Source organism: Anarrhichthys ocellatus, unplaced genomic scaffold (genome assembly GCF_004355925.1).
Source record: "Anarrhichthys ocellatus isolate YVR2014 unplaced genomic scaffold, GSC_Weel_1.0 scaffold2, whole genome shotgun sequence".
In the NCBI taxonomy this organism is placed as follows: Eukaryota; Metazoa; Chordata; class Actinopteri; order Perciformes; family Anarhichadidae; genus Anarrhichthys; species Anarrhichthys ocellatus.
The window spans coordinates 11,607,304-11,631,579 of record NW_022280032.1 but is presented as its reverse complement, the minus strand read 5'-3'; the positions used below and the strand labels follow the sequence as shown (position 1 = coordinate 11,631,579).

The 24,276-nt window shown below is 40.6% G+C and overlaps 3 protein-coding genes across 5 annotated transcripts; 1 reads left to right on the top strand and 2 right to left on the bottom strand.

Annotated features, from left to right (window-relative positions):
- Positions 1–1,297: 1,297 nt before the first annotated feature.
- On the bottom strand, positions 1,298–7,111 carry syt1b (synaptotagmin Ib). Its single transcript, XM_031863063.1, has 9 exons — positions 7,038–7,111; positions 5,472–5,652; positions 3,966–4,141; positions 3,412–3,525; positions 3,114–3,281; positions 2,832–2,999; positions 2,415–2,532; positions 1,870–2,003; positions 1,298–1,784 (listed from the first exon to the last, which is right to left on the bottom strand). Exons 2-9 carry the CDS (start codon positions 5,617–5,619, stop codon positions 1,578–1,580), a joined length of 1,233 nt encoding a protein of 410 aa, XP_031718923.1. The 5' UTR covers positions 5,620–5,652; positions 7,038–7,111; the 3' UTR covers positions 1,298–1,577.
- Positions 7,112–8,824: 1,713 nt separating this feature from the next.
- On the top strand, positions 8,825–13,362 carry bbs10 (Bardet-Biedl syndrome 10). Of its 2 annotated transcripts, XM_031867494.1 has the most exons (4): positions 8,825–8,910; positions 9,748–9,963; positions 10,048–11,010; positions 11,127–13,362. In XM_031867494.1, the coding sequence occupies exons 2-4, from the start codon at positions 9,749–9,751 to the stop codon at positions 11,944–11,946; spliced, it is 1,998 nt and encodes a 665-aa protein (XP_031723354.1). In that variant the 5' UTR covers positions 8,825–8,910; position 9,748; the 3' UTR covers positions 11,947–13,362. The 2 variants fall into 2 exon arrangements, with proteins under 2 accessions (XP_031723354.1, XP_031723365.1); XM_031867505.1 differs by lacking the exon at positions 8,825–8,910 and having other exon boundaries at positions 9,429–9,963.
- cd9a (CD9 molecule a) lies at positions 13,217–21,524 on the bottom strand. 2 transcript variants are annotated; one of them, XM_031867516.1, is made up of 8 exons: positions 21,324–21,524; positions 16,453–16,555; positions 16,213–16,310; positions 15,673–15,747; positions 15,324–15,425; positions 14,645–14,734; positions 14,215–14,298; positions 13,217–14,098 (listed from the first exon to the last, which is right to left on the bottom strand). In XM_031867516.1, exons 1-8 carry the CDS (start codon positions 21,390–21,392, stop codon positions 14,033–14,035), a joined length of 687 nt encoding a protein of 228 aa, XP_031723376.1. In that variant the 5' UTR covers positions 21,393–21,524; the 3' UTR covers positions 13,217–14,032. The 2 variants fall into 2 exon arrangements, with proteins under 2 accessions (XP_031723376.1, XP_031723385.1); XM_031867525.1 differs by lacking the exon at positions 21,324–21,524 and adding an exon at positions 17,631–18,383.
- Positions 21,525–24,276: the final 2,752 nt, after the last annotated feature.

Below are 24,276 nucleotides of genomic sequence, written 5' to 3'. Positions count from 1 at the left end.
CAGCAGCCAGACCGGTTTGGATCTTCGCCTCTGTGAGCTGTGTACGAGCCCAGACGTCTGTCGCTCCATCACGGAGGTTTTCACCTCCAAAGTTACGGTTGAATATCTGGCTGACCACATGAAGCTAGGTGTTACGCCACTGACGTAACGTTAGACATGAAGCTTTTACGTCACTGTTCAGGTACATATCGCTGGCTTGTTATTTGTTTTTGTATACTTCTTGCCGACAACTATTTTGGAACTAATCTGGCTAAATATTAGGTAACTAACGTTGGATCTAGGCAACATAAAGCTTGCTAGTTCTCTAAAGTTTAACCAAGCCATGATGTTGAGTGAAAGGGGCAGTGTGCACTCCCGCCCCCTTTTTATGTTTTTGCTCAAAAATAGTGAGGCAAAAGTCTTGTCTATTAACAAAGTATTTAATTCACGTTTATGTTGTTGGTGAGAGGCAGGAGGTTATATTTTAATTATTTTTTACATTTAGTGTCAAAAATGAAAGAAAAGAAAACACCTCGCCACATGCCTTGGAGCTCCTATGCAGTTATGTGTTGCTGTGCTATGGTAAACTATTGACTAACTCAGTATATGTAACTTAAATAATTGCCACATTTGGAAGTAGGATTGCTGCTGATTGTTGTCAAAGCATATGTATGGTGCTGACCATAGTGCCCATGGTACAGACACAATAAAAGCAGCATCTGCGCAATATAACACAGTCCAATGCAAAATAGCCGAGCCCAATAGTATTATTATTGTGAGGCTTATATTTATTGACTCTTATTCCTTTTATATTGAGGAAGAACACACTCTGAACCCAATGTTGTTGTTTTTCATTATTATTGTTATGTTGCCATCTACACTTCAAACTGCAAGGCTCTGCATCTTTTTTCTTTGTGTTATGAAGTCCAACCACACCTACCGTCTACCAATGAATTGGAAAGGATGGGTGATGCTTCGTCTGTTCTGCTACTTTGGTTGTGATGCTGCAGAGAAACGTGTCTATAAATGATGATGCCAAGACTCTTATTTTGGCACTTCTCTCATTCAAGGCTGTACTCCAACCCTAACCAGTGTACTCTATTAGCTTTTATAACTGTCATTTCTATTGTAAGATGTTGCTATGGGATAAAACGGAAATTCTCGAGTACATACATTTCTGTTAAGGGAATTTATAACAACCCATTATTTAACAAGCAAAAGGCATCAGTTATGTAATTAGATTATGTATCAGGTGTAGCTGATATCAGGACAGCACAGAAGAAAGACATTCAAATTCAAAAAATCCCATCTGGTTTATTAGCACTGTACATAATAGTGATTAGTGATACATCTTTGTTTACAACTCTTTGTTGCAGTTTAGGTCTAAGCGTGAGGAGGAAGTTACTGAAGGAAGAAGAAAGTCCATAAGAGTGACTTGCATAGTGTCAAGGGTAAAACGGGGTATTATTGTTTAGATTTACGGAGCTAAGAAGCTTAAAGGGTTCTTTGAGAAATTAGCGGAGAGTTAGGAACACAATTTGGAAGTAGTTGAGGTAAATGCTGCAATGTCATGGCCCACCAAACCAGGGGTCACGGTTTCATTTCTTGTTAGAAAGGATGGCGTTGATTTCATCCTCTGGTTTGAGGCTATGCCATTGGGCTATTGGCCTACGAGGGTTTGCCAGCATGTCTTCCCAATGGCATTGCTCAGTCCCAGTGCTTTTAATGCCCAGCAGCACTTTCCCGATGGCATCATTCTTCCCAATCTTATCATAGTCCAACACAGTCACTGCTACCTGCACCTTCTATGAATGAAAATACACACACAAAGAAAATTAATGAAATTTCTGATGAATTGGATTTGTGTGTGTGTGCGCGTACAAGGGTTACCTCTATCTGTTCACATGCCACTTCAAAGCTGAAAGACTCGTTGTAGTAAGGGTTTAAAGTGTTCTTCTTTGTCGTTGTTTTCTTTTTCTTGAGTCTTTTCCCATTCTGCATTAAGTGGAGCTTCACATAAGGGTCTGATAGAGAGAACAGAGAGGTTTTACGTCAGAGCGAGAGACTCACAGCCTGGCACTGTTGCAGTTACTCCAGCAGTGAAACACAACATCTATTGTAGTAGCTCCTGACAATTCCCATGAATTAAAAACTGCTTCTGGACACACCACTGAAAAGCAGTTCTAAGGCCTTAATGTTCAACCGGGGTTAACAAATCTGGGCTATTTAGGGTGCATCTAGTTTTATTATGAAAAAATAACTGAGACATTGTTTATATTTTATATAACTTGAAGAGATCTAAATCATTTTTTTAAAAGCGTTACTTTACTGTGGCCCTGAAGTTGTTTGTACAAAAAAAAACTCCAGCACAATAATAGCCTGACATGGAGCTTAAACTTAAATCTAATATAAATACTTTTTACTGCTTGACTCACCGGATAATCCACCCACATCCATTTTCTTCAGGTTTTTGGCCTCCAAAATCACCACAGTCAGCTTCCCTGCAGAAGGCACATACCTCAAGGACAAACATATGTCTCCAAGCCGCTCACTCTAATACAGAGGAAAAGAATTGAGTATGTTGTTGGGGAATTGGCTCGAAAGTTATCAGCGTAAATATCAAAAGGAGAAAGTATGTGATTTTACTCAAGCCAAAGAGACATCATCAAGCATCAGCAACCTTTTTCTCTAAACACAAAGAAATACATCATTGAATCAAATGAGACCCAGTTTTAAAAATAGTGTTTACCACCGAATAACAATTTTGGAAAATCTAAAAGCAACATTTTTTTCCTTGTATGCAACTTTGTGCATCCCTTTTCTCAGGTTCAACTCTCACTGTGTGCTCCCACCTCCTCCTTCTCTGCCTTCTGCAGATCCCTCCACTCCTGCAGAGACTGGCTGAAGTCCATACTGCTCATCAGTATCTTCACATCTCCAATGGCATCGTGTTTTGAGAAACGGTCAAAGTCGTACACAGTCATCACCAGTGTCTTCCCGCCCAGCTCAGTGTATGGTACCTACAAAACACACGTCAAAGACAATAACCTGTCAAAAACACATCATGTACCATGTGCTGATAGTGTACCCAATCAGTCATGATAAATTCTTTACTTTTTAATTCATCAATTTACCTTAAATGTGAAAGTCTCATTGAAGTTGGGTTCAAGAGTCTTCCTATGGACTTTGGTTTCAAACTTTTTCTTTTTGTCCGGGAGCAGATATAGTTTAACATAGGGGTCAGAACTACCGCTCACATCCATTGCAGGAAGTTCAGCAGCCTGCAAGATGCCGACTATCAGCTAGAATGTGATGGCAAAGGAAATTATTAACAAGAGATGAGAATCTGGCTGATCGACTGAGACAGGAGAAGTGTTAGAATGTTGGCAGATTGTGGGCACGAACACGTCATAGTGAAAAACAGCAGCTCACCGTATTATCTGTGAAGTTGTAGTCTAATGTGAAATGTAGTCGGCCCAGCTTCTCCTCATCCTTGGGCTCATTATCTGACGGCTCTGTTTTTTTGTTACCTTCATCTTTTAGCGGCTGCAAGATGCACACAAATCACATGCGGTTAGAGAATATGGCTTTACAAGTAATCAAGGAAGACCTTCTGTCTCACAGCCTGTGGAGCAGCTATTTGTGCTGTGTTCCTGCAGTATAGCATTACACAGGTAGAGGCAATCAAACAAAGATAAAGCTACCATCTAAAGTTAATTGATTGTTTAAAGGGAACAGGCACATTTTACACCATCAGTGTGTTTAAATGTGACCACCAACAACTCATCTCAGACATCAACCTTTACTACAATATGAGCAATGGGCGAAACATCCATTAGTCCTAACAAGCAGGGACAGTTATATTAGTTCTGGGTGACCCGGATGTCAGGACTGTGATACATTGCAAGGACAATACATCTGCAGGGGGAGACTGTGTGTGTGTGTGTGTGTGTGTGTGTGTGTGTGTGTGTGTGCGTGTAGCTTACCTCGCTGTAACCTCCATCCATTTCAGTGTCAAAGCCTCTGTTGCTCTTCTCTTTTCCCTTTTTCTTGTCCTTTTCTTTGTCCTTGTTTTTCAAGCACTTCTTCCACACACACACAGCACACGACAGCACCACACACAAACTCACGAGGCAAAGGGCAGCAACAGCCCATGATGGTGCTGCAAATCCACATAAAACACACACATAGATGATGATGCTCACACTTGATACTGTTTTAGTCAGCCACTTAAATACGGTGTTCAAAATGTTGCCCTACGATTTCACCTCAAGATAAAACTATTTTTCTCACACAGTCTGAAAACACAGACAGAGGTAATCAAACATACAGAGAGTAGAAGATAATCAGAAACACTGGGAAATACAATGCAATGCTATAATATTGTTCTTTTTAAGTCGTATTTTTGTCCGTGGTGTAATACTGGATTACAATATATTGTAAGGTCTTATCATTTTTCCATCTCCTATGCATTCTGCTTGTTCTATAGCATTATTGAAGCAATATATGACTGTGATATGTGGTGGAAAAAAACTATTCAATAGTACCGAGTGAGTCCTATAATACTGAATACTGAAACAAGAAACATTGAGGAAAGACGTTTGTCCTTTAAGTATTTATTCTCTGCGCAGAGAAGACTCAATCATCACACAGAGTGCCTGTGTCGTCTGTGGGATGTAGAGAGTGACCTGTGTGCCGTTTGAGCACATCTTTTAAAGGCTCAGAGCATCAAGAGAGAAGGGGGAGAAGGTGTGTTTCTCCAAGACATCTGGTTTGTTTCTAATCTACACATTTCACAATAGTACCTGAAATAAAACATTTACTACAGATCCTAATCTATAGATCTGTGGTTTACTACCTCTAAGCTAAACACTCAGTGATTACTATCCCTACGTCAAAGGTCTATGACTGATCTATTCCAAACAACAACACTCATGGCAGTTTAGATTTACGACTAATCTAATCTAAACATGCTCGCAGTCCTCCCTTCCAGATTCTTCCTTGGAAGGGAGCTGTGGCCGACATACAGTGCAGTAGTAAGTTTAACATAGAATAAAGCATATAAGCAAGTCATAGAATACAAAGTACTTCACACAAAGGAATTTTATATCACAGATATCAACTGGCATTTTCAAATACAAGATGACGTTTTTTTATGACTCTCTGTTATAAATGCACAGAGCATCACCAGCAGTATGCATATATGACTCTGGCACGTCTGAACTTATGAAAGGAAATAACTTCCACACAAGAGAAACTGATCATGCACTTTAAGCAACATCTATATCATGTCTCATTTGAGTAAATGCTTTTCTGCTTCACATGCTTCACCAAAAAGCTCCAGAATTACATCTGGCTTTGGTGATGGATATTTTCGTCACAAATATCTTTTAAGATGCAATGTTTCACGGCTGCACCATAACAGCTCGCTGGCATTATTATATACATTTATAATATACCTGACCTTTAGATTACTGAGATGTCTAACTCACTGTGGATGCTGTGCAGTTCATTCATGAACTTGTTGTGACTGTGGCCTCCAGGTTGTTTTTGGCCTGGAGTGGTTGTTGCATTTGGCAAGTGGGTCGGGATAGCTGAGGTGCCTGGTGAGGCCGTGGGAGCTCGACGGTTCCCAGTCATTATTTGAGGTGGGACAATAGATCCAGAATTAAACTGGTGGAGAAACGGAGATACAGACAATAGATCCAGAATTAAACTGGTGGAGAAACGGAGATACAGATTTTTTTGTCTCAGCTTTAAAATAGCAACTTGTACAATATATGGAACAAGCAGAAATATAGGCAAACCTGTAAATCCCCTCCAAATGTGCAAAAAAATTAATTTGAGGATCCATCCAAACAGACCACATAAACACACACACGCCAAAGCATAAATGCTATTGATAAGATGTATTTGTAGCAATAATCTGACACTGTATGACCATCGGTATCAAATGACTTCTCCCGTTTCTGCTGCCCTGGCACTTGAATACAGGCTATGCAAGCAGCTGTCTCTACCAAACCTGCTGACATGGAGGTGACAGGGACGGAGGAGGGGAAGTAAGGTGGAAGCGTCACGCGTGGACTGCTGCTGTCCCACAGTGAGCTTCCAGGGGTGAGAATCATGGGCCAAGGTCATGCTCAGTATGTGAAAGAAAAGTCCCACTGCCAAGACTCGACTCCCAAGTGTAAAAATGTTTTGATTTGTTATTTTATATTCTGCAGACATCACAGGTATTGAGTATCTGGGGTTGAGTCAGCAGTTGTGATCAGATACTGATATCAGAATATGTCTGCTTTTTTTCTGAAAAGACAGAAGCCAGAAGCCACTACTGATTCACTAACAGCTGCATGAGAAAACAGAAGAATTCGAGGTGCATCCAACTAAATTTAAATGATGCCAAAAAGAACAGCATGTCTCACACTGATCATGTTATTATTATCTATTTTAAGCATTATTTCTGATTCTGATGTGCTTTTTTGAAAATGTAATTAACAAATGAATTATAATCAATAATTCAGAGCTTTTATATGTGTATGTGCGTATGAAACAAAAATATATTTAAATTGTGAAAATGTGCGTCTTTCTCTCATGCTTGACTCATCCGCACCACACGGTCCCCTAATTCAGCTGTTAATGCTGCTTAAACTCTACACCTGATCTAAAAAGGTTGCAAATTCATTACAGGATTACAGGATATGGAATATAGTGCCTCTGCAACATTGCAGCTCTTTACCTTAAAAATAACAACTTCAGAGAGCTTTGTTTCTAGCTTGACATTGGACATTTTTTCAACCTTCAGAAGATGCGAATCTTTCAGTAGAAGCAAACGAAAATAACTGAAATTTAAGTTACAAACTAATAAATTACCCATGAGGATTTAGTTGTATCCGGTAAACAGCAGAATGACCTGCACAGACCTGATTAATATGATTTATCTGCGTTCATGGGTTTATGAACAGTTCCTTTTTTCACTCAGCACAGTCGAGAGAAAAATAAATCAAAGTGCTTTTCATTGATGAAACAAAGAGAAAGAACAAAAGGACCCAGAGACATACCTGTGTTCAGTCGTCCACGCAGCAATGTCCAGACTCACAGGAGGATGAAAGATGACAGGACCAGAGAGGGCAGGAGAGGCGGTGGAAAACAGTGAGGTAGGGAAGAGTTTTCTATCACCAGTTCTTAGGCATCAAGAAGAAGAGTGCAGGTGTATGGAAGCTGGAGCGAGAGAGAGGAAGGGTGGGGCAAGATAGGGTTGGGATAGGTGTAACTGCAGCTCGGTCATCTGGTGTTGCTTCCCTCTGTGTGTGTGTGTGCGTTATGTGTTCCTTGTGAATGTGTTCTTTCCTGTCAATTCAGGTCTCATGGGAGCATGGGTGCTTATTTCTGACTCCCCACCTCTTGTAACCTCTGTCCCCAGCCCGACAAGTCACCCTCGCCGGGCCACTGATGCATATTCATTGGTGTAGTGACATGGCTTTTTAAAAGGCTCGTTAGCATAGTGAGAGTTCAGCAATAGAGGACATACACATTCAGAGTGGACAAGCTATGTGTGTGTGTGTGTGTTGGTGTGTGTGCATCTGTACATCTGGCAGTAGCTGCAGAACTGTCTCATATTGTCTATGTATAGATGATGTTGCCTGATTTAGAAAGTAAGGATGTGGTTTCTGCAGCAACACAGAGATCAAGTTCCGGCCCCGCCCCGTTCACCTTGAGGTACCAGAGATGCACAGAGATGCTGTACAGAAGGAGGGACGGAGGGAAATAGAGGGGGTAGGGGGATGGGCAGGGGAGTGGGAGCTCGACATAACCTCTGTCTGTGACTTTTGAAATATACACTATGTTTTTCTTTTGCTTATGACAATCATTTTCGATCAATTTTGACTATCACTCCTTAAGGATTTGCCATTTTGGGCTCATCACATTTATGTTTGAAGAAAATTAAGCTTTATTTATTTTTGAGGAGGTCCCATTAAAGAAATAGGATTTATTTTACAAGGGAGGCCTGAGAGCATATGACATACAAACGTCATTACAACAAGACAGTTCAGTCAGGCAAAACAGCCGTCACATATACAGACACACAATTTGAAACACTTACAAATATTATTAAATATATGTTGAAGTGGTTATTAGCTCTAATCTCGACTAAAGATGTCTGCAAACAAAATGTTTCTAATTTACTAAATACAATCTGATGTTCATTTGAAGGAAAACAGCCATTGCACATGTGTTTAGTGACAAAGGGTGTAAATAGTGGACCTAAGACCTTTTTAAAAACATTTTGACTTGTCATTGTAGGAAAAGCACAGGTGTTACTAATAACATTAACGATGGCTTCGTTCTATCCAAGCATCCCAGCAACCAATGACAGTGTAACTCTTTGCCAACATGCACAATAGCACACTAGCCATTAAACTTAACCAGCTAAATGGAATTCAATAAGCCATCAATCATTCAGTCTTTTTTTTTATTGTTTAGGTGTCTGCTTTTGCTGTGATAGGCCTGTTGTGCTGCACATTTTCTTACGTATTTGTCTCCACATAGCACCACTATTATCAGCCCTGTAAAGCCATGCTATCAGATAATGAAAGGAGATATGATGTTAACAGACAACTTGTAAACATCCAAACTGGTATATAAAGTCACTTAACACTCCCATTAGCAGTAAGCATTTAGCATGTAAAAAAGGAAACATTCCTTTTGTACACACACAGTGTAAGATGTACACTTTATATGTCCCAAGAACACTGTTATATATTGTTTAAATCAATTTACAAACATGATCTTGGTTGTAGGGATAGAAAACAGCTCATACCTCCACTCGCTAGGGGGCAACAGTCATTTCTGATCTAAATTACATCTACGTCACAAACCACAGAAGAAGCCTCGTCTCTAAGATACAGAGAAAGCGTTCCTGCTGGACTGATGGTGAGTTCTCTCAGATTATAGCATTAAGTTATGGGGAAGAAACGGATTGTTTTTGTTTGTCTGCCAGTTAGAAAGTTGTGCCTTTAAGTCATGTTTATGGTCTGTAATAGAATAAGCGCAGCCGCTGTCGCTTACTAGTTCACCGTATCCGTTCTAGCTAACTAGCAGATGCTAAAATGCTATCTAGCATATAGCATATAGCAGGCTGTTGGTTAAAGTTAAATGTTATGTCTCTATACAGACTGTACCACACATTTCATACATGCATGCAGTGCATTACTTATAAAGTATACATACAATGTGTCATACACTATACTGAATAATGTATGACAGTATGATTAAAACACTGTTTAGGTTGTATATAGTGGATGTATATTATGCTGTGAACAGATATTTGTAGAAATAGTTATTTGTAATCAATTATTTATTATGAGTAATGCTGAATACAGAATACTCATTCTGTGAACTGCAGTTTAAAGCCAGGCTGTCTTAACACGGTAGTGATTCATTAACATTTGAAACTGAGAACATGTGATGTAAGCAAAGACCCAAAATTGACATCTGCCATGAGTCAAATGTTGGTAGAGTACAATCGTGCTGCATACATGATTTTATTTATCTTTTTGTGCCCACTTGCAGCATTTCTAGCCAATAATAGTTGAATACCTCTGGTATGTTCCCCTCTATTGATTTTCATTAGAAGCCAAAAACGTCTATCTGAATACTGCCTATGACGCTAAATCAAAAGAATAAAAATACTGTGTCTGTTGCCTGTTTCTAAAATGTATATTTGTTTGTTTTTTGGAATTGATAGTTGAAACCCTTGCCTATCCTCAGCATGTGTGCCTTTCAGGGTGCGGGGATGCTGCCGGTGGAGCATCTTCACCTGGAACATGTTCTGCAGACTGTGTGTGTGTTGGAGTCAGTCGTCCGCCGCAGTTTTGGCCCTGAAGGAGGACAGGTGCTGTTCACACAAGACACAGGTCGGGCCATGTTGAGCCGCAGTGGGGCTCGCATTCTCACTGCACTACGACTGGAGCATCCACTGGCCAGGTAACACGCACTACTCTCTCTCTTTCGTGGTCTTTGTCAAGGGTCCTTTTGTTTTGTGATGCATTTGTGTGTTTCTCGTTTTAGGATGGTGGTGGAGTGTGTCTTGAAACACAGCACCGTAACAGGTGATGGGTCCAAGACATTCATACTGCTGATGGCGTCATTACTACGGATAATTCATACAACGGCCTGCAAGGAGTCTAATGTGTCTCACGCCTATAACTCCAAGGCAGCAGCAGAGGCGGCCGCTGCCAGGCACTTGGCTGACAAAATGCTGGCATTTGCATTGGAGGAGCTGCATGATCTCATTGCCGTAGGAGTGGTCCCGTATGGAAGCTGTCTTTCTTGGGAGGATTTTACGACACCAACACAATTAAAGGCGCACACAAACAATCACTGTGTTCAAAATCTGCTGGCGTCCTTCTTTCATTCACGTCTGGGTCGCGCCCACTGTGACTTAATGAGCAACCTCACCTGTGAGCTGCTCACTCACTGGAAGTTTGAAAATGACATACCTTCCTCGTCACTTCACTTTGTAAAGGACAACTTGGCTGCCTTGCATACGCCTGTGTCAGGCTTCCCTATTAGTTGTTCCCGTTTGATTAAGGGGCAAGTCATTCACAGGGACTTTGCTGCACCCTGCCCTCAGACTGACCACCAGCCAGTTAAAGCGGTCGTTTTCACTGGGTTCCTGCAGCCAAAATTGCTCCGTGCAGAAGAAGTGCTGGAGCTGGGGTGCGGAGACGAAGGGAAGCAGAGAAACATTGTGCAGTTTAGCGCCTGGGCAGAAAGGTCACTGGAGCGTGTCATTGCGAACCTGCAGAGTTTGGGTGTCTCTGTGCTCCTGTCTGCAGTGAAACAGTCTGCGGCTGTCCTGGCTTTGGCTGCACAGGCAGAGATGTCCATTGTGGAGTGTGTCAGTGAAGACGAGCTGTCCCTCTTTGCCAGGCTAAGTGGGGCCACACCTGTCAGAGACTGCTGGATGATTGAACCAGAGCACGTTGCTACGCTGACCTTTTGCAGACCTATACTGCTGGGAGCCCATAGGTATGAAAACATGTCTTTATTTCCCTCTCATCCACTGTGTATAAGCAAAATCACACATATGATACAATGAATATTGGACTACACAAGTGTTTTCTTCTTCTTCTTCTCTTCCACAGGTATGTCCATGTGGCTTTCCATGATTCAGAGGAAAGGGTGACGGTCAAACCCTGTAGTCTGGTCATTTGTGGCCCGGGGGAAGGGCAAACTGACCAGTATGCTTGTGCGCTTCGAGATGCTATCCGCATGCTACTTTCAACTTGGGAGCCCATGGGTGTCACTGCAACTACAGCATCAGAGAGGACCCGGCAGTCAAACAAAAGCACATCTTTACATACGGACAATCAGATCCCCAATGCAACTCTCTTCAAGCAGTGTGTGTTGGAGCCAGGCTGTGTTATAGCTGCTGGTGGGACATTTGAGTTTCTCCTAAGCCATGCCCTCCTACAGCATGGCAGCAGTTGCTCAATTTGTGATGACACAATGATGGGTGTCCCTGCTGTTTGCCAGCTCTTGGCAAATGCTCTACTGAGCGTGCCACGACAGATTTACTCCCACAGTCCACGACGTTTCCTGCTGACTCAAACCAGACTCCTGAGTTTTGTTCAAAATCATTCGCACCCTTTCAGCCTCGCACACAAACAAGAACACAACACAATCCTCATACGGGTCGGGGGTGATCGTGAATGTCCCCTAGAGGAAGGTAAACTAACCAAGTATTGTTGTAGAGAAGCTGATGTGTCACCAAAAGTTTTTATGTCGGACTCGGGCCTTGAATCTGTCTCCTGTAAATACCAGGTACTTTTGGCCATGCTGCATTGCATCTCAAGTGTTCTCCGGGTGGACACCGTGCTGCACACACACACTGCCTTACACACGCAGTCACACAGACTTCCTAACGCTTCCTGGGAGGGAACTGACGACGAGGCAGAAGACTGAGATTGTATTATGTCCCAAGATGAAATCCATGAACATATTTTCTCTCAACACTTACTCGGGTATCATTTGAATATATTGTTAGAGCCGTTTTGTGTATGTCCACAGTGTTTTTTTGTCTCTTCAATATATTTGTAATGCAAGTTTATACTTCCACTGAGATAGTAAACTACATTTCATGGCAGCACTGTTGTGTGGTTCACTTTATTGGCAAATAAAATGTTATGGTGCTTCTGTACCAACCTGTCCTGTATCAAGGTTAGGTTCGGCAATAACAGTGAAAAAAACAAAACATCAAACAACCTAGTGTTGATCTCTGTATAGGACAGAATGTGCTGTTGTTTTCAAAATATTTTGGTCTTTATCTCCTGTGTTAATGGGAAGTAGTGTGAGTGAGTAAATGTGGATGTTGGCCTCTTTCCTCCTGAGTTCTCATTAGGTTCCTTTTTTTCCTCCACATTTCTCTTTCTTATCTCAGTTTCCTGCCCTCTTCCCCTCTTCCCCTGGCCAACACATTGTGTTACATAAAAGGCATACGCACAGAACAATATGGAGACATGGTCTCACGTATAAACACACTCCTTTTTATAATCAGTGTTGTCTCTGTCGTGGGGATGGGGTGTCTGGGAGGGCAACACCCAGCGATCAACAACCAAATCAAAGTGTACTTCCTTGCGATACAATCAGAAGAGGAACTCTTAACTCTATTCTCGCCTTTTTTTGGTAAAATAGTGAGTCACTAAAAATGGCTAGATTAACTATCATACATAATTGTGCACTGTTTACTGTAATCAGTGTGTGCACCTAGTTTTAAACACAGATTTTCCAGTTTAATTGTGATTGCATTACTCAGAAACACAGACAGCTCATGGCTTGATTTGTGCTTTGATCAAACTACATGAGTCACACTTGTCGGTCCCAGATATCAAAGAGGGGGAAGCTGAGGGGAGTATTCAGAATGTTTTTCTTTCCCACCGCACACAAAGAGAATAACCTGGAGGTTGTTTTCAGTCTTATCAAGGCCCCTACGCCCTCCTAACCCTTACATGATCCCTATATCCTACACAGCTAAATCTAACATACCGAGCAGACAATCTGATAATGCATCAATCTAATAGTGAAGATTTTTCTTTCTAGTTAATGAACTTTACTCACTGACCTTTTGAGAATAGGCTTAATGAAACATTACAGCTCATTTGTCTCTTTTACTGTGTGTGTGTGTGCGTGTGCGCGTGAGTGATTGCGTGCCATAATATAATCCCTCAGAGCCGACTCAGTCAGTACATTTTGGTTTATTTGGTTCTCATTAATATTTATCTCTGTGAAACATAGTGTATATGGTATAAACCAACCCAATCTCTGTAAAATAAAAAGAACATTATAAAATACAAACCACATATTAAACCACATGTACTATGTAACCACTAACTTTATGAATCTTTTACAAATAAAAAAGAAGACATTTACAAAACATGACAAAAATGAAAGGCTTTTTTTTTTTTGTAAAGGGTGAGTAAAAAAAGCGAACAAATGTCACAATGAAGGAACTAAGATGCTACTCGGTCACCGCAGTTCACAGCTCGGCATTGAATTGGCTACTAGTCACCGTGGTTTGACTTTGATGTTGTAAGAAAAATAATGTCATTGGCTGCTGCTGCTGTATTGTGCTGAAGTGGTACTGGCTGCCTTTTTTATGGCCCTGATCCATGACTCTTCCATCCGGTAGGTGACCCCAAGTGATAGCAATAGAAGTGTGATCAGTATACAATAATATGATCTTTTGTTTAGATAATTAGCAGTTCACACAACACTAATTTCAATCAAATGACCACAAAATTACAAATGTCTGCACTACATTGCCACTGAAGAACAGCTGACACCCATTCTATAGTTGGGCCTAATAACCACATCACAAGCTGGGTTTAAGTGTCAGCAGCACAGTTATAACTGATGGATTATGTAATAATCTGAAATATCTGCACCCAGCCTTTCCTTGAACAAGTAGGGTTTCTATTGGCAGTGGGGAGTCATGTGACTCGAATGACATCATGCAACATTAACAACAGACTCTGGGATTTGATGGTGGGTGTCACACCACCTCTCGAGACTTCCTGATGGCGCAGCACAGGAGCATGCTAAAGATCATCCCAAACACCTATGAAAGAGAGGGAGACGTACATTGTGTTTGTGTTCGATTATTTCTGCACTGCGTTCATCCTCCAGGGCAGCGGACACTGAAATTTGATGAGTTACAGTTAATACCACACTTACCATAACAACACCGATGGTGATGCCCACTCCTCCTATCACGTGCAGTTTGGAGTCAAACACCTCATCAATGGCGTCAGGGCAGCTCTGCAACACACAAGCACAAATCCTTTCAACTTTCTCCGAACCTATGCCGAAACATGGTTTGTGGTGTGGCACAGACGGCTTGAGAGCATGCCGGCTCCAGTAAACCATTGTTGCTATAGTAACACTGCAAGGCAATTGAGGTAATTATGCTGTAATTATTAGAGGAAGACTAATAAAACCATCATTATGAATTTGACAAACGGTAATATCTCCAGCTCTCGGCTAAAACATGTCTGACATCTGTTTGATGCTCTCTCGTATTGATTGTTGTTCTTTCTTTAGCTCTTGACGGAAGTACTTGGCTGTGTGTGCATCCAATCTATACAGACATCGAGGGTAGTTTTACCTTCGCAATGAGCTCCTCAAGTGGCTCTCTCCGGGGACAGGTGTCTTTGGCAGTTTCTACTACAGAACCAGCTGGCCCGCAACAGTTCAGCTGTAGACATACACAAAGTCATATAGCTTTAAAACAAGACGGCGGAAGGAAAAACACAAATCTCTAATGCTAAGTGTTTAAAAGGAATAGTTCAACATTTTGTTTAAAGTTTTTAGTCCCCAAAGTTTTGTTGTCACACTGCACAGAAATACTGGATGCATAAAATGTTCAGCAAGAACCAGTTACAGCTTAAACCTCTCTCTTTTACACAACAGTCCACAAATGAAACATGTAAGATTCTACATGTTCATTAGTGAGCTTTAGAAGTGCTGGTAGGCTCGTTTGTGACGTGTGGAGGCTGTTGCCCCCTCCTTCTAGTCTTTACAGGCTAATTGCCTTCAAGCACACTAACGAAGAAAGTGAATGAGCTTATTTCCTAAAATGCTGAACTTGTCCTTTAAGGTCATTTGCTGAATCTGCAACTTCTAGCCATCATAAACACTCTGGATAATACTTGTTGTGGAGAGTTTTGAAAATGATTGCTAGGTGACATGAAATAAACATTTGCTTGAAAAATACCTTTTGTGCCAAATTCCTTTTGAATATGATTTGAGTCAGTCTGAATTATATCGAAGCAGACGATGCTCACCCCGGTTTGAATCACCCGCAGAGTCTCTTTGAGTCGCTTATCCTCTGTCTTCTTGAAGTTATTGTAGGTCTGTACGTAGAACGTTGTGATATCATTCACCACCTGCAACACAGCAGCAAACCAGGAACAAACATTTTATTTACATAACTCACTTTGCATTGCTGTACCCTTCATTTTCTGATTTATTTTAGTTTGTGGCTTTGTATTTTGTCTCTACGTGTTGTTGTTTTTTTTGTTATTGCACTGCTTCGAATGTACTTCTTTAAATATGCACGGTGCTTGTGACTTTGTTGAAAAGTTGAATACAAATAAAATGATCAATGTAACATCATTTAAACGTGTACGTTACCTTGCTTTGGTTGGAAAATGCCCAGATTCCAGCCGCCACCTCAATGGCAAATATGATAAGCAGGAAGAAAAAGAACTGCAAAACGGAGAGACAGAATTAAACTCAGCTGATTGTGTGAATGTGTGCTTCCATGCATGCGTGTGCTCATGTCTTTTACGCGCATGTGTGAACAAGTGAGGTCATTTGAGTGTAGCTGAAACCAATTTACATAGGCTCCTCCTCCTGAGAGATTTAGTACAAGAAGATTAGGGCCAGACAGGACGGGAGGGAGGAGGGGAACTAATGTAAGGAAATCTAGAGACTCTTCTCTGGCCTTGATACTGTTCAGTAAACTGAATGTAGCTCATATTTCTTAGCGAACCCAAGGTCAGTCCTCAATCCACACTTGCTTTAGTTAGATAACAAGTCCAAGTTCTGCTGAGTGAGATCACTACGAAAACATTTAAAAAATAGAGAGAAAGAAACTTGTGGTTTCTAAAGAGGTTAAATCCTCTGTTAGTTAAGTCAAAAGTTACATGAAGAATAAAAAGTGGTACAAACCAGTCCCAGCATCCAGGGGGACTCCTGGATGGCCCCACAACATCCCAGAAAACCCACCACCATCATCAGTGCTCCAGCTCCAATCAGGATATATACACCTACACATACATGTAGAATATCAGAGATACATGCAAGCACATTTTGTGTTTAGCAGAGCTCACATAATCCCAAACTGTGCTTTTACCTTTGCTTAAATGATAATGGGTAATGTGTCCAGCTCAAGGACTAAGAGGATCTTACCTGTGTAAAACACATATGGAGAATCTGCTCCTTCAAACAGGCCTTTGGTCTTTGGGTCGAATCTTAGCCACAGGCCTATAGCAAAGACAGCAGTGCCTGCAAGCTGAAACACAACACATTTTAATGTTGTCATACAGCACTGTAGTTAGTTATAACCACACTAAATGCATTGTGCACACTGTACATGGTCAGTCTAAAATGTACAGTAGTAGGATTAATCATTATAGAGAGTGTAACAGTGAGAAATTAAGATCAATAAATGTTCGGAGAGGAAGTAAACCCACTCCATGTTTATGCATGTTGTCAACTCATTTAGCAGATTATGATTTCACCACACCAAATAACAATTATCTCGATGCTGTCTGCATTTTAAAACTCTTCTTCTATCAGCTGCTCCCAGTTGTCATTTCAAATGTGCACTGACATTGCCCTGGAAGCCTTATCCAGGTCTCACCCTAAAAAACTTTTTTAGTTTCAGTTCTCAGTCCAGGAAGAGGTTTCCGCAGTCCTCGTGTCATATCTAACTCTTCACCAACAACTCTTCATTACTGATACTATAGTGTTATTAAAACACATTGATGGGGAGCATGAAATGCTGTCATGTGTGCATGTCAATGTGTCTGTCTGCAGAACGTGTGCATGTGTCTACCTAGAAAACAAGACCAGTCTCACAATCAGAGAAGAGAGACATAAGAGTAAAACTCTCACACATTCCCTTATTCATCAGTATATGCATTTAATATTGAGACAAAGTAGCATGGGAATCCATCGACACATAGCTGCATGCATGTTATTACATCTGCATTTTACACTGGTGCCATATTGTGTACTGTTCATACACTTCCTTACAGGGCTCGTCAGCATAGACAGGTCAGTGAATATTTAACAGTGAGAGCCTAACTGAACAATGGCAGTCTGTTTTATTCAGTAGGGGTGCGTATTCCTGTGTATATTCTACTGTTCTTTTGAGCTTTTTCACTGTGAATACTTTCTGTTGTTTAATCTTTTTTTATGTTCCCTTGTATGAACAAAATGACAGATTAGAGCAAACCACAAAAAGGACGAATGTACAAAAGGAAGCTTCTCCGCCTCTCTCTCTCTCTCTCTCTCTTGTTCCCTCACACACACTGGCACACAACACATTAAGACACAACAATAAAAAAGTAAAGCACACCTACCCAAAAGAAAAAGTTGAAGACAAACATGGCATATTTCACACACTTTATTCCCCCAGTGAAAGTCATGCTGATTCCGTCTACACAATGCACTACTATGAGTAGGTAATAGCTAACTTCTTCCCAGACAGGAAGTGAAGCATAATGGTGTCAGCTGATAAAGTTGGTGGACAGAGAAACTGTTTTCATGATCACGCCTTCAAACTATCACCTGATATAGGGAGTGTCAAGAGAGATCATTGTGTATGTGATATGAATCATTCCCAGTGCTCCTTTCTCTCTTCTGTAACATGTCCATGCATGCACAGTTTGTGTCTTTAACTACTGCATTTGTGCATGTTGTGCAGGCATACAGGTTTTTATGATCTGGGAGGTAGCAGCTCTGTTGAGGCACGATGACATAAAACCTTTAAGTACTATAGCTAGCAGAATATTTACTGCACTGGTGTCTGAACCATGTGTGACTATAGCTAATAGACTGCTCTGAAATATAACTACTTCCCACTCCTATACTCCCAGAAGCTGCTTTTATTAAAAGCAAAGGTATTTGAACCCTGCTCTTCATGCATTGACATACAACTTTGCATGGACATTCCTGTTGTGTGCAGACAGACCTGAGATCAGATATCTGTGTCATGTGATTTGTGGCTGCATGAGCACAGCTATGTGTCATATCTTCACTTCCTGCTCAATCCTCCACAAATGGGGAACATCTGCATTTATGCGGACAAGAAGTGCACTACACTGACACTGCGGTTAATTGTTGGAATGCTGTTAAGCATTCCAACTATTGTTATCCTAATCTTTATTCTTCTTTTTATTATATTTCTTCCGTCCCACCTCTTCTGCTCCTTCATATTTTAAGCTACAGAAACCGTTCAACTATCAAAATGTTCAGCTCTTTAATGACATTTATGCTATGACTTTTCATATTTCTATCTCTTATGCTTCATGAATTATTAAGCTTTTTGCAATTTTTATTTTGAATGGGATTTCAATGGAGAAAATGTTCAAATCCTCTTAAACTTCCAAATCCTTCAACTTCCTCATATTTTCAGCTACAGACACCATTTCAACTTTAAAATGTTGAGAAAACCCTGATCTATTGCCACATTATTCAGCATTTTTATATCTTTTACACTTTCTGAACTGCAGCAAATTAACTTTTATGATTTTTAAGTCCTTTTCTGACTTTATAATGGGTGTGTATTGCGCAGCTTAGAGTGCGTGATGTCACCGCTAGAGTGAAGAGCAGCTTGAGATTCTTGCGAAAAAAACATTTGTATTTTGCCACTGTGTCCACAATCTTCACTCTTCATGCATAATTTCTGGATGTAAAAGTAGCTAATCTTGTCCTTGTCGTAGACAAATGACTGTGGAATCCCACAGATTTACACATTTGGCACAGAAGCCTGTAATTGAGAGGAAAACCAACTTTCTGCTCCATAGAGACCAATGTTAAATTTTGCTTCAAAAACATCTACCACGGAACACGGTACCCCATTTCTAGATCGCCAGTTCAGCCACATTTTTTACACTACAGACACAATTTTTACAGGATCTGTTCTTCAACTCATCCTTCCTCTCATTTATTGATATCGGAGCAATAGGAGCTACGGTTATGGGAGTTTTGAGGATTTGTTTGAGAGGTGTTTTCCTGTTTAATCTCCATGAAAAGGCTGAAAGGACACAGGTGTTTCTGATTAAGCTAATTAGTGATGTTGATAAACACAGAGAGGCACTGGCACACGCACTTACACTCCCCCTCTCTCTCTGTGTGTGTGTGTCTCTCTCTCTCTGTGTGTGTGTCTCTCTCTCTCTGTGTGTGTGTCTCTCTCTCATACAGTCATTCAGGTCTTGGAGACTTTTAGAGGACCCCCCCCACACACACACACCCCATTTCAAAATACAACCCCCAAAGAGTGAATTCTAACTGAAATGCTTGTGATGAAGCCTGTCATTTAATAACCTCTGTTTATGTGTGTCAAACATTATGATTATGTCTCCTCTCCCCCTCCCCCTCCCCCCACCCAGCCCCACCCTTTCAAAATAAAAGCCCCATGGTTTAACTGTATTTAAACAAGCTCAAAATTAGGCTTTTTTGTTAAAAAAAATGAATGCTCTTACTAATACTGCGACAACTACTACTGCTGCTGCTAATATAGTAATACTACTACTGCTACTACTACTACTACTTCTACTATAACTTTTGCTGTTGCTACTATTACTACTACTGCTATTACTGCTACCATCAATATTATTACTACCACTACTGCTATTACTACCACTACTACTATTACTTATACTACAACTGCTACTACTACTACTGTTATTCATGCTACTAAAAGTAGTAATACTACTACAGCTATTAGTACGACTGCTACTAGTACTACTACTACTGCTACTACTGTTATATTAAATACTACGACCAATACTACAGCTATTACTATGACTACTGATACTACTTCTTCTACTACCTCTTCTAATTACTAATACTTCTACTACTAATAATACTTCTACTACTACTACAAATATCACTACTGCTACAACTAGTACTTATTCTAATGCTACTAATACTTCTACTAATAATACTTCTACTACAACTTCTACTACTACAAATATCACCACTGATGAAATTTTTTAAGCCACAGAAACCATTTTAATATCAAAATGTTCAGCTCTTTCAGGAGAGGGGTGATATGACTTTTCATATTTGTAATCTTTAAACTTTTTGAATTATTAAGGTTTTTGCAATTTTTTTAAAATTGGATATCTATTTTCAGCAATGTTTATGCAATTCATTTCAGCTTTCAGCATTCCAAAGCATTTTCAGCAGGAAATGCATTTTGTAGTTATTATTATTATTTTACAAATAGTCAGTTTTTGCATTTTTGAATATCTGTGGTTGTGTTGCCTGGGTCATTTTCTCTTTCTCTTTCTCTTTCTCTTTCTCTCTCTCTCTCTCTTTCTCTCTCGCTCACACATATATACATACACACATTGGGAAATCCCTGCCTGCCCTGAAATGAATAGTTATCCTTGGTTCTATCTATAGCTGCACACTTTATAAACGTTCATAAAAGGGCAAAGCATCCATTCGAAACCACACACACATACAGAGATCACAAACAAACAGTCACAACCAGACACACCCTGCAGGCTTAGAAGGACACAAATAGCCTGATGGGATATCCAGGATTCATTCACACACAGGCTGGTTTGCATGCACATCTCTTCACATCACGTGAGGGAGCAGAAGTCTTAATTATTATTATATCAGTATATCATTCTCCACCACAATAACGCCCCCCTCCCCTCCCCCCTCCCATTGCAATTATTAAAATGCCGTGCGCGCAAACTCCAGAGTTAAGTCAGCGCGGTAGAACTGGGTCACTTGGCCACTGGGGGTTATTCCTCCAGCCAGCTCGGTCTCCACGCGTATTGGGACACTTTGTGTTTGGTGGTGGCCAGCGCCAAAAATAATGCGTAGGGCATCCCAGAATATAGCCTACTGTGATTAGCAAACGGTTCTGCATCTGGGACGCCATGTCATTTAATTCACTATAGTAACCTGCTCACACACCAACGCGCATGCACGCAAAGCTCTCTCTTACTGACACACAGTCACACACAGGAAATACAAGCAGGATTCATATTTTCATATGAGAACGCTACATTTACTCGCTTTAAACTCACCCAGAATATTAGGTTGAAGGCAAACATCAGGTATTTGATGCACATTTCTCCTCCCGACAGCGCAGCCATGGTGGTACTTGAGCTACGGATCTCACTTCTGCTGGTATCCCCGAATTCAGACCTACGGTAGAATAGAAGACCTTCTAAATAACAGTCAGTATGCAGAATGAGGTTATTTGCCGACGCGCACTGCTACGCGCGCTGTGCTGTGCGCGCCTAAAGTGTCCGCCCCCACACATAACGGACTGCAAAAGCAAAGCCTCCTGAAGCTTTTCTCTCTCTTTTTTTTCTTACAAATGTATTTGTTACTTTATTCTCAACCCGTTTGCTTCATTAAAATAACCCACATTTTTTACCAATACTTACTATTAAGCAAAGCCCTAATACTCCTGCAGGATCTTTTTTGGTGGGACTTTTCAGTGATGCAACGGTGTTAACATTCTTTCGCATTTTTATGGCTTTTGCCTCATTGTCATAGCCATCATAATTTAATAATATAGGGGCTTGTAATAGCATTTGCAACACTAAGTAGGAATAAGCAAGTTAAATACTTATTGCACTATTTCTATATTTTGTGTCTCCAAAATGAGATTACAGATTACTTCATTTTGAAATGGTAGCCTAATAGCTCTGAGAGTGAATCTATAGTCTGTGCTCAGCGTGTGTCCTTCCTGCATACAACAATGCCCTGAGAAGCAGCCTGCGGTGGGATTTTTGACCGCAAATTCCTGCAGCAGCCTCGGCTGTGCGATGACGTAATTCTCCCAGAATAAGAAAGACGCGTTCACGGATTGAATTTATTGTACATGAATGAACACGGTGCACGAGTATGTCCACGCGATCAGACAGACAGCTCACATCACAAACAAACACAAAGTCACCAACCTCTTATTATCCAAGTCATCAGTTTGACTTGTATCATCTCCATGGTATTTGTATTGTATGCATGTTGTTTTTCTGCATCAATATTTCTAACCATTTCTGCTGCGGTATACATTTTACATCCACAGACAGTTTTTTGTGCACTACCTATAATTTATACAAATGTATGAATTGTAACTCATGGCTTTATTAATGCTTAACAATAGGTCTACATAGGTTACTAATGGTTTATAGATTAGTTATCAATAGTCAGTCATTAATAAGAATTTCACCATAAGGAACCATCATTTTCACCTGGAAAAGCACTGCAGAGCTTCTGGACCAAAATCCATTTTCAACAATTTATTAACTGTTAGAAAAATATTACTCGACACCGGGTGTAAAATCATTAAACAGGACATTTATTCTTGCAAGAAGGAACAGAGTTGAAACACATACAGGTTATGCGTCAAGTTGCTGCTCAGAGGTCTGTCTCTGAGTCTCTGGAATATATACTGCAGATAACACATACAAAGGCGTCGAAGCAGAATGATTTAGATAAAGTCTGGACCTCATTTGGACCCGTTCCTTTGACAATTTGTTCTGTCAAAGGTCATCTTATCCTAATATCGGAAGACGTTACGGTCTCAAATCAGCATACATAAATACTGTCGTGCACAACAAATTTACTATCTCCCTTGACGAAAGGTCACTAGAAGATGCTAGAGAAAAACAGCCGAGATAGCTATTAGTGAAAAGGTTCAACACGAGGTCACACACTTTATGGAAGCAGCTGCCTATGTTTCAGTGACTAAACAGAACATTCTTTAAGTTTTCCCAACATTAACATTCACAACTGCCGACTTGAAAACGTAATACTCACTTCTATAGAACCCTTAATTAATATATTGACTTGCTAACACTTCTAACTGCAGACTTTTTAGAAAGTAAGAAACCCATTATATTTTATTACTGGATCACAAGCATTGATTACCGACATTGACAACTCTTTTAACATTACGCGCACACAGGTGTTTTTCAGTCATTCTGGACGATTAGACCTGTGCTCAGGTTGAAGATGGGTGGTGAAGCATGTCATAGCAGGAAAAATGCAGGTGTAATTGATAATAACATTAAAAACAACTCTATTTCAATTAGTGAGCTAGTTCCAGGGTTCTGGTATTGTGCGTGTTACCTCACTGGCATGGCATCCTCGGACAATTAATGGAACGGACCCATTGTTAACCAAATTAGTTTCACCCGTGCTTTTCTTGCTATCATAGATCATAATCTCTGCTGTGAAAAAGGTCTACGGGGCTTTTTTCATTTTTTTAGTTCACCTTTATTTAACCAGGTTTGTCCTATTGAGAACAAATATCTCTTTTACAAGGAAGACCCGGTCAAGAACAGCAGCAACACAGAGGTTCAGCAATTAACATGAAAGCTGTGACGTGTCAGAGAAATGAATGCAGCTGAATTCCACTTAGCCTCTTCAGTTTTTAGGGTCCTGATGTTATGCATGCTGACTCACTATCAAACTGGAATGGCTTATTGAGGCTCTTAGATAAAACAGAGCCATCGTTAACGTTATTGGTAACACCTGTGCTTTTCCTAAAGCACCTACAAACCAAAGGCCCCCACCCCCACAGGTGTTTTCACTTGAGCCTGACTAGACCCTTTAGGACTAAGTGTACAGCTACAGACTGTGCTGGATCACTTGTTAATTTTCCTGTCACCTGACAACTTAAAACTTTGTCATGGTTATTAATATATTGAGTCTTGTAATTTGCAACACAGCTCCACCCAACAGCAAACTGAGGAGATGTCTCATGAAAACACCCCAGACCACAATGTTGAAAAGTGGTGCCAGAATTGGATAGGCAAACATTTGGACATAATACTGTCTTTGTCTTTTGGCCAGATGGGAGGTGAAGTTTTCACCTGAGAGTGTTGATCCGTACATGTTCCCAGTGTGTGTGTGTGTGTGTGTGTGTGTGTGTGTTATTTTGTCGCAGTTTAGTCATGTGTTTGTGCACCACCACAGCAGTATTATTGCGTGCGATATCTCCAGTGAGTGTGTTTTCCACAAGAA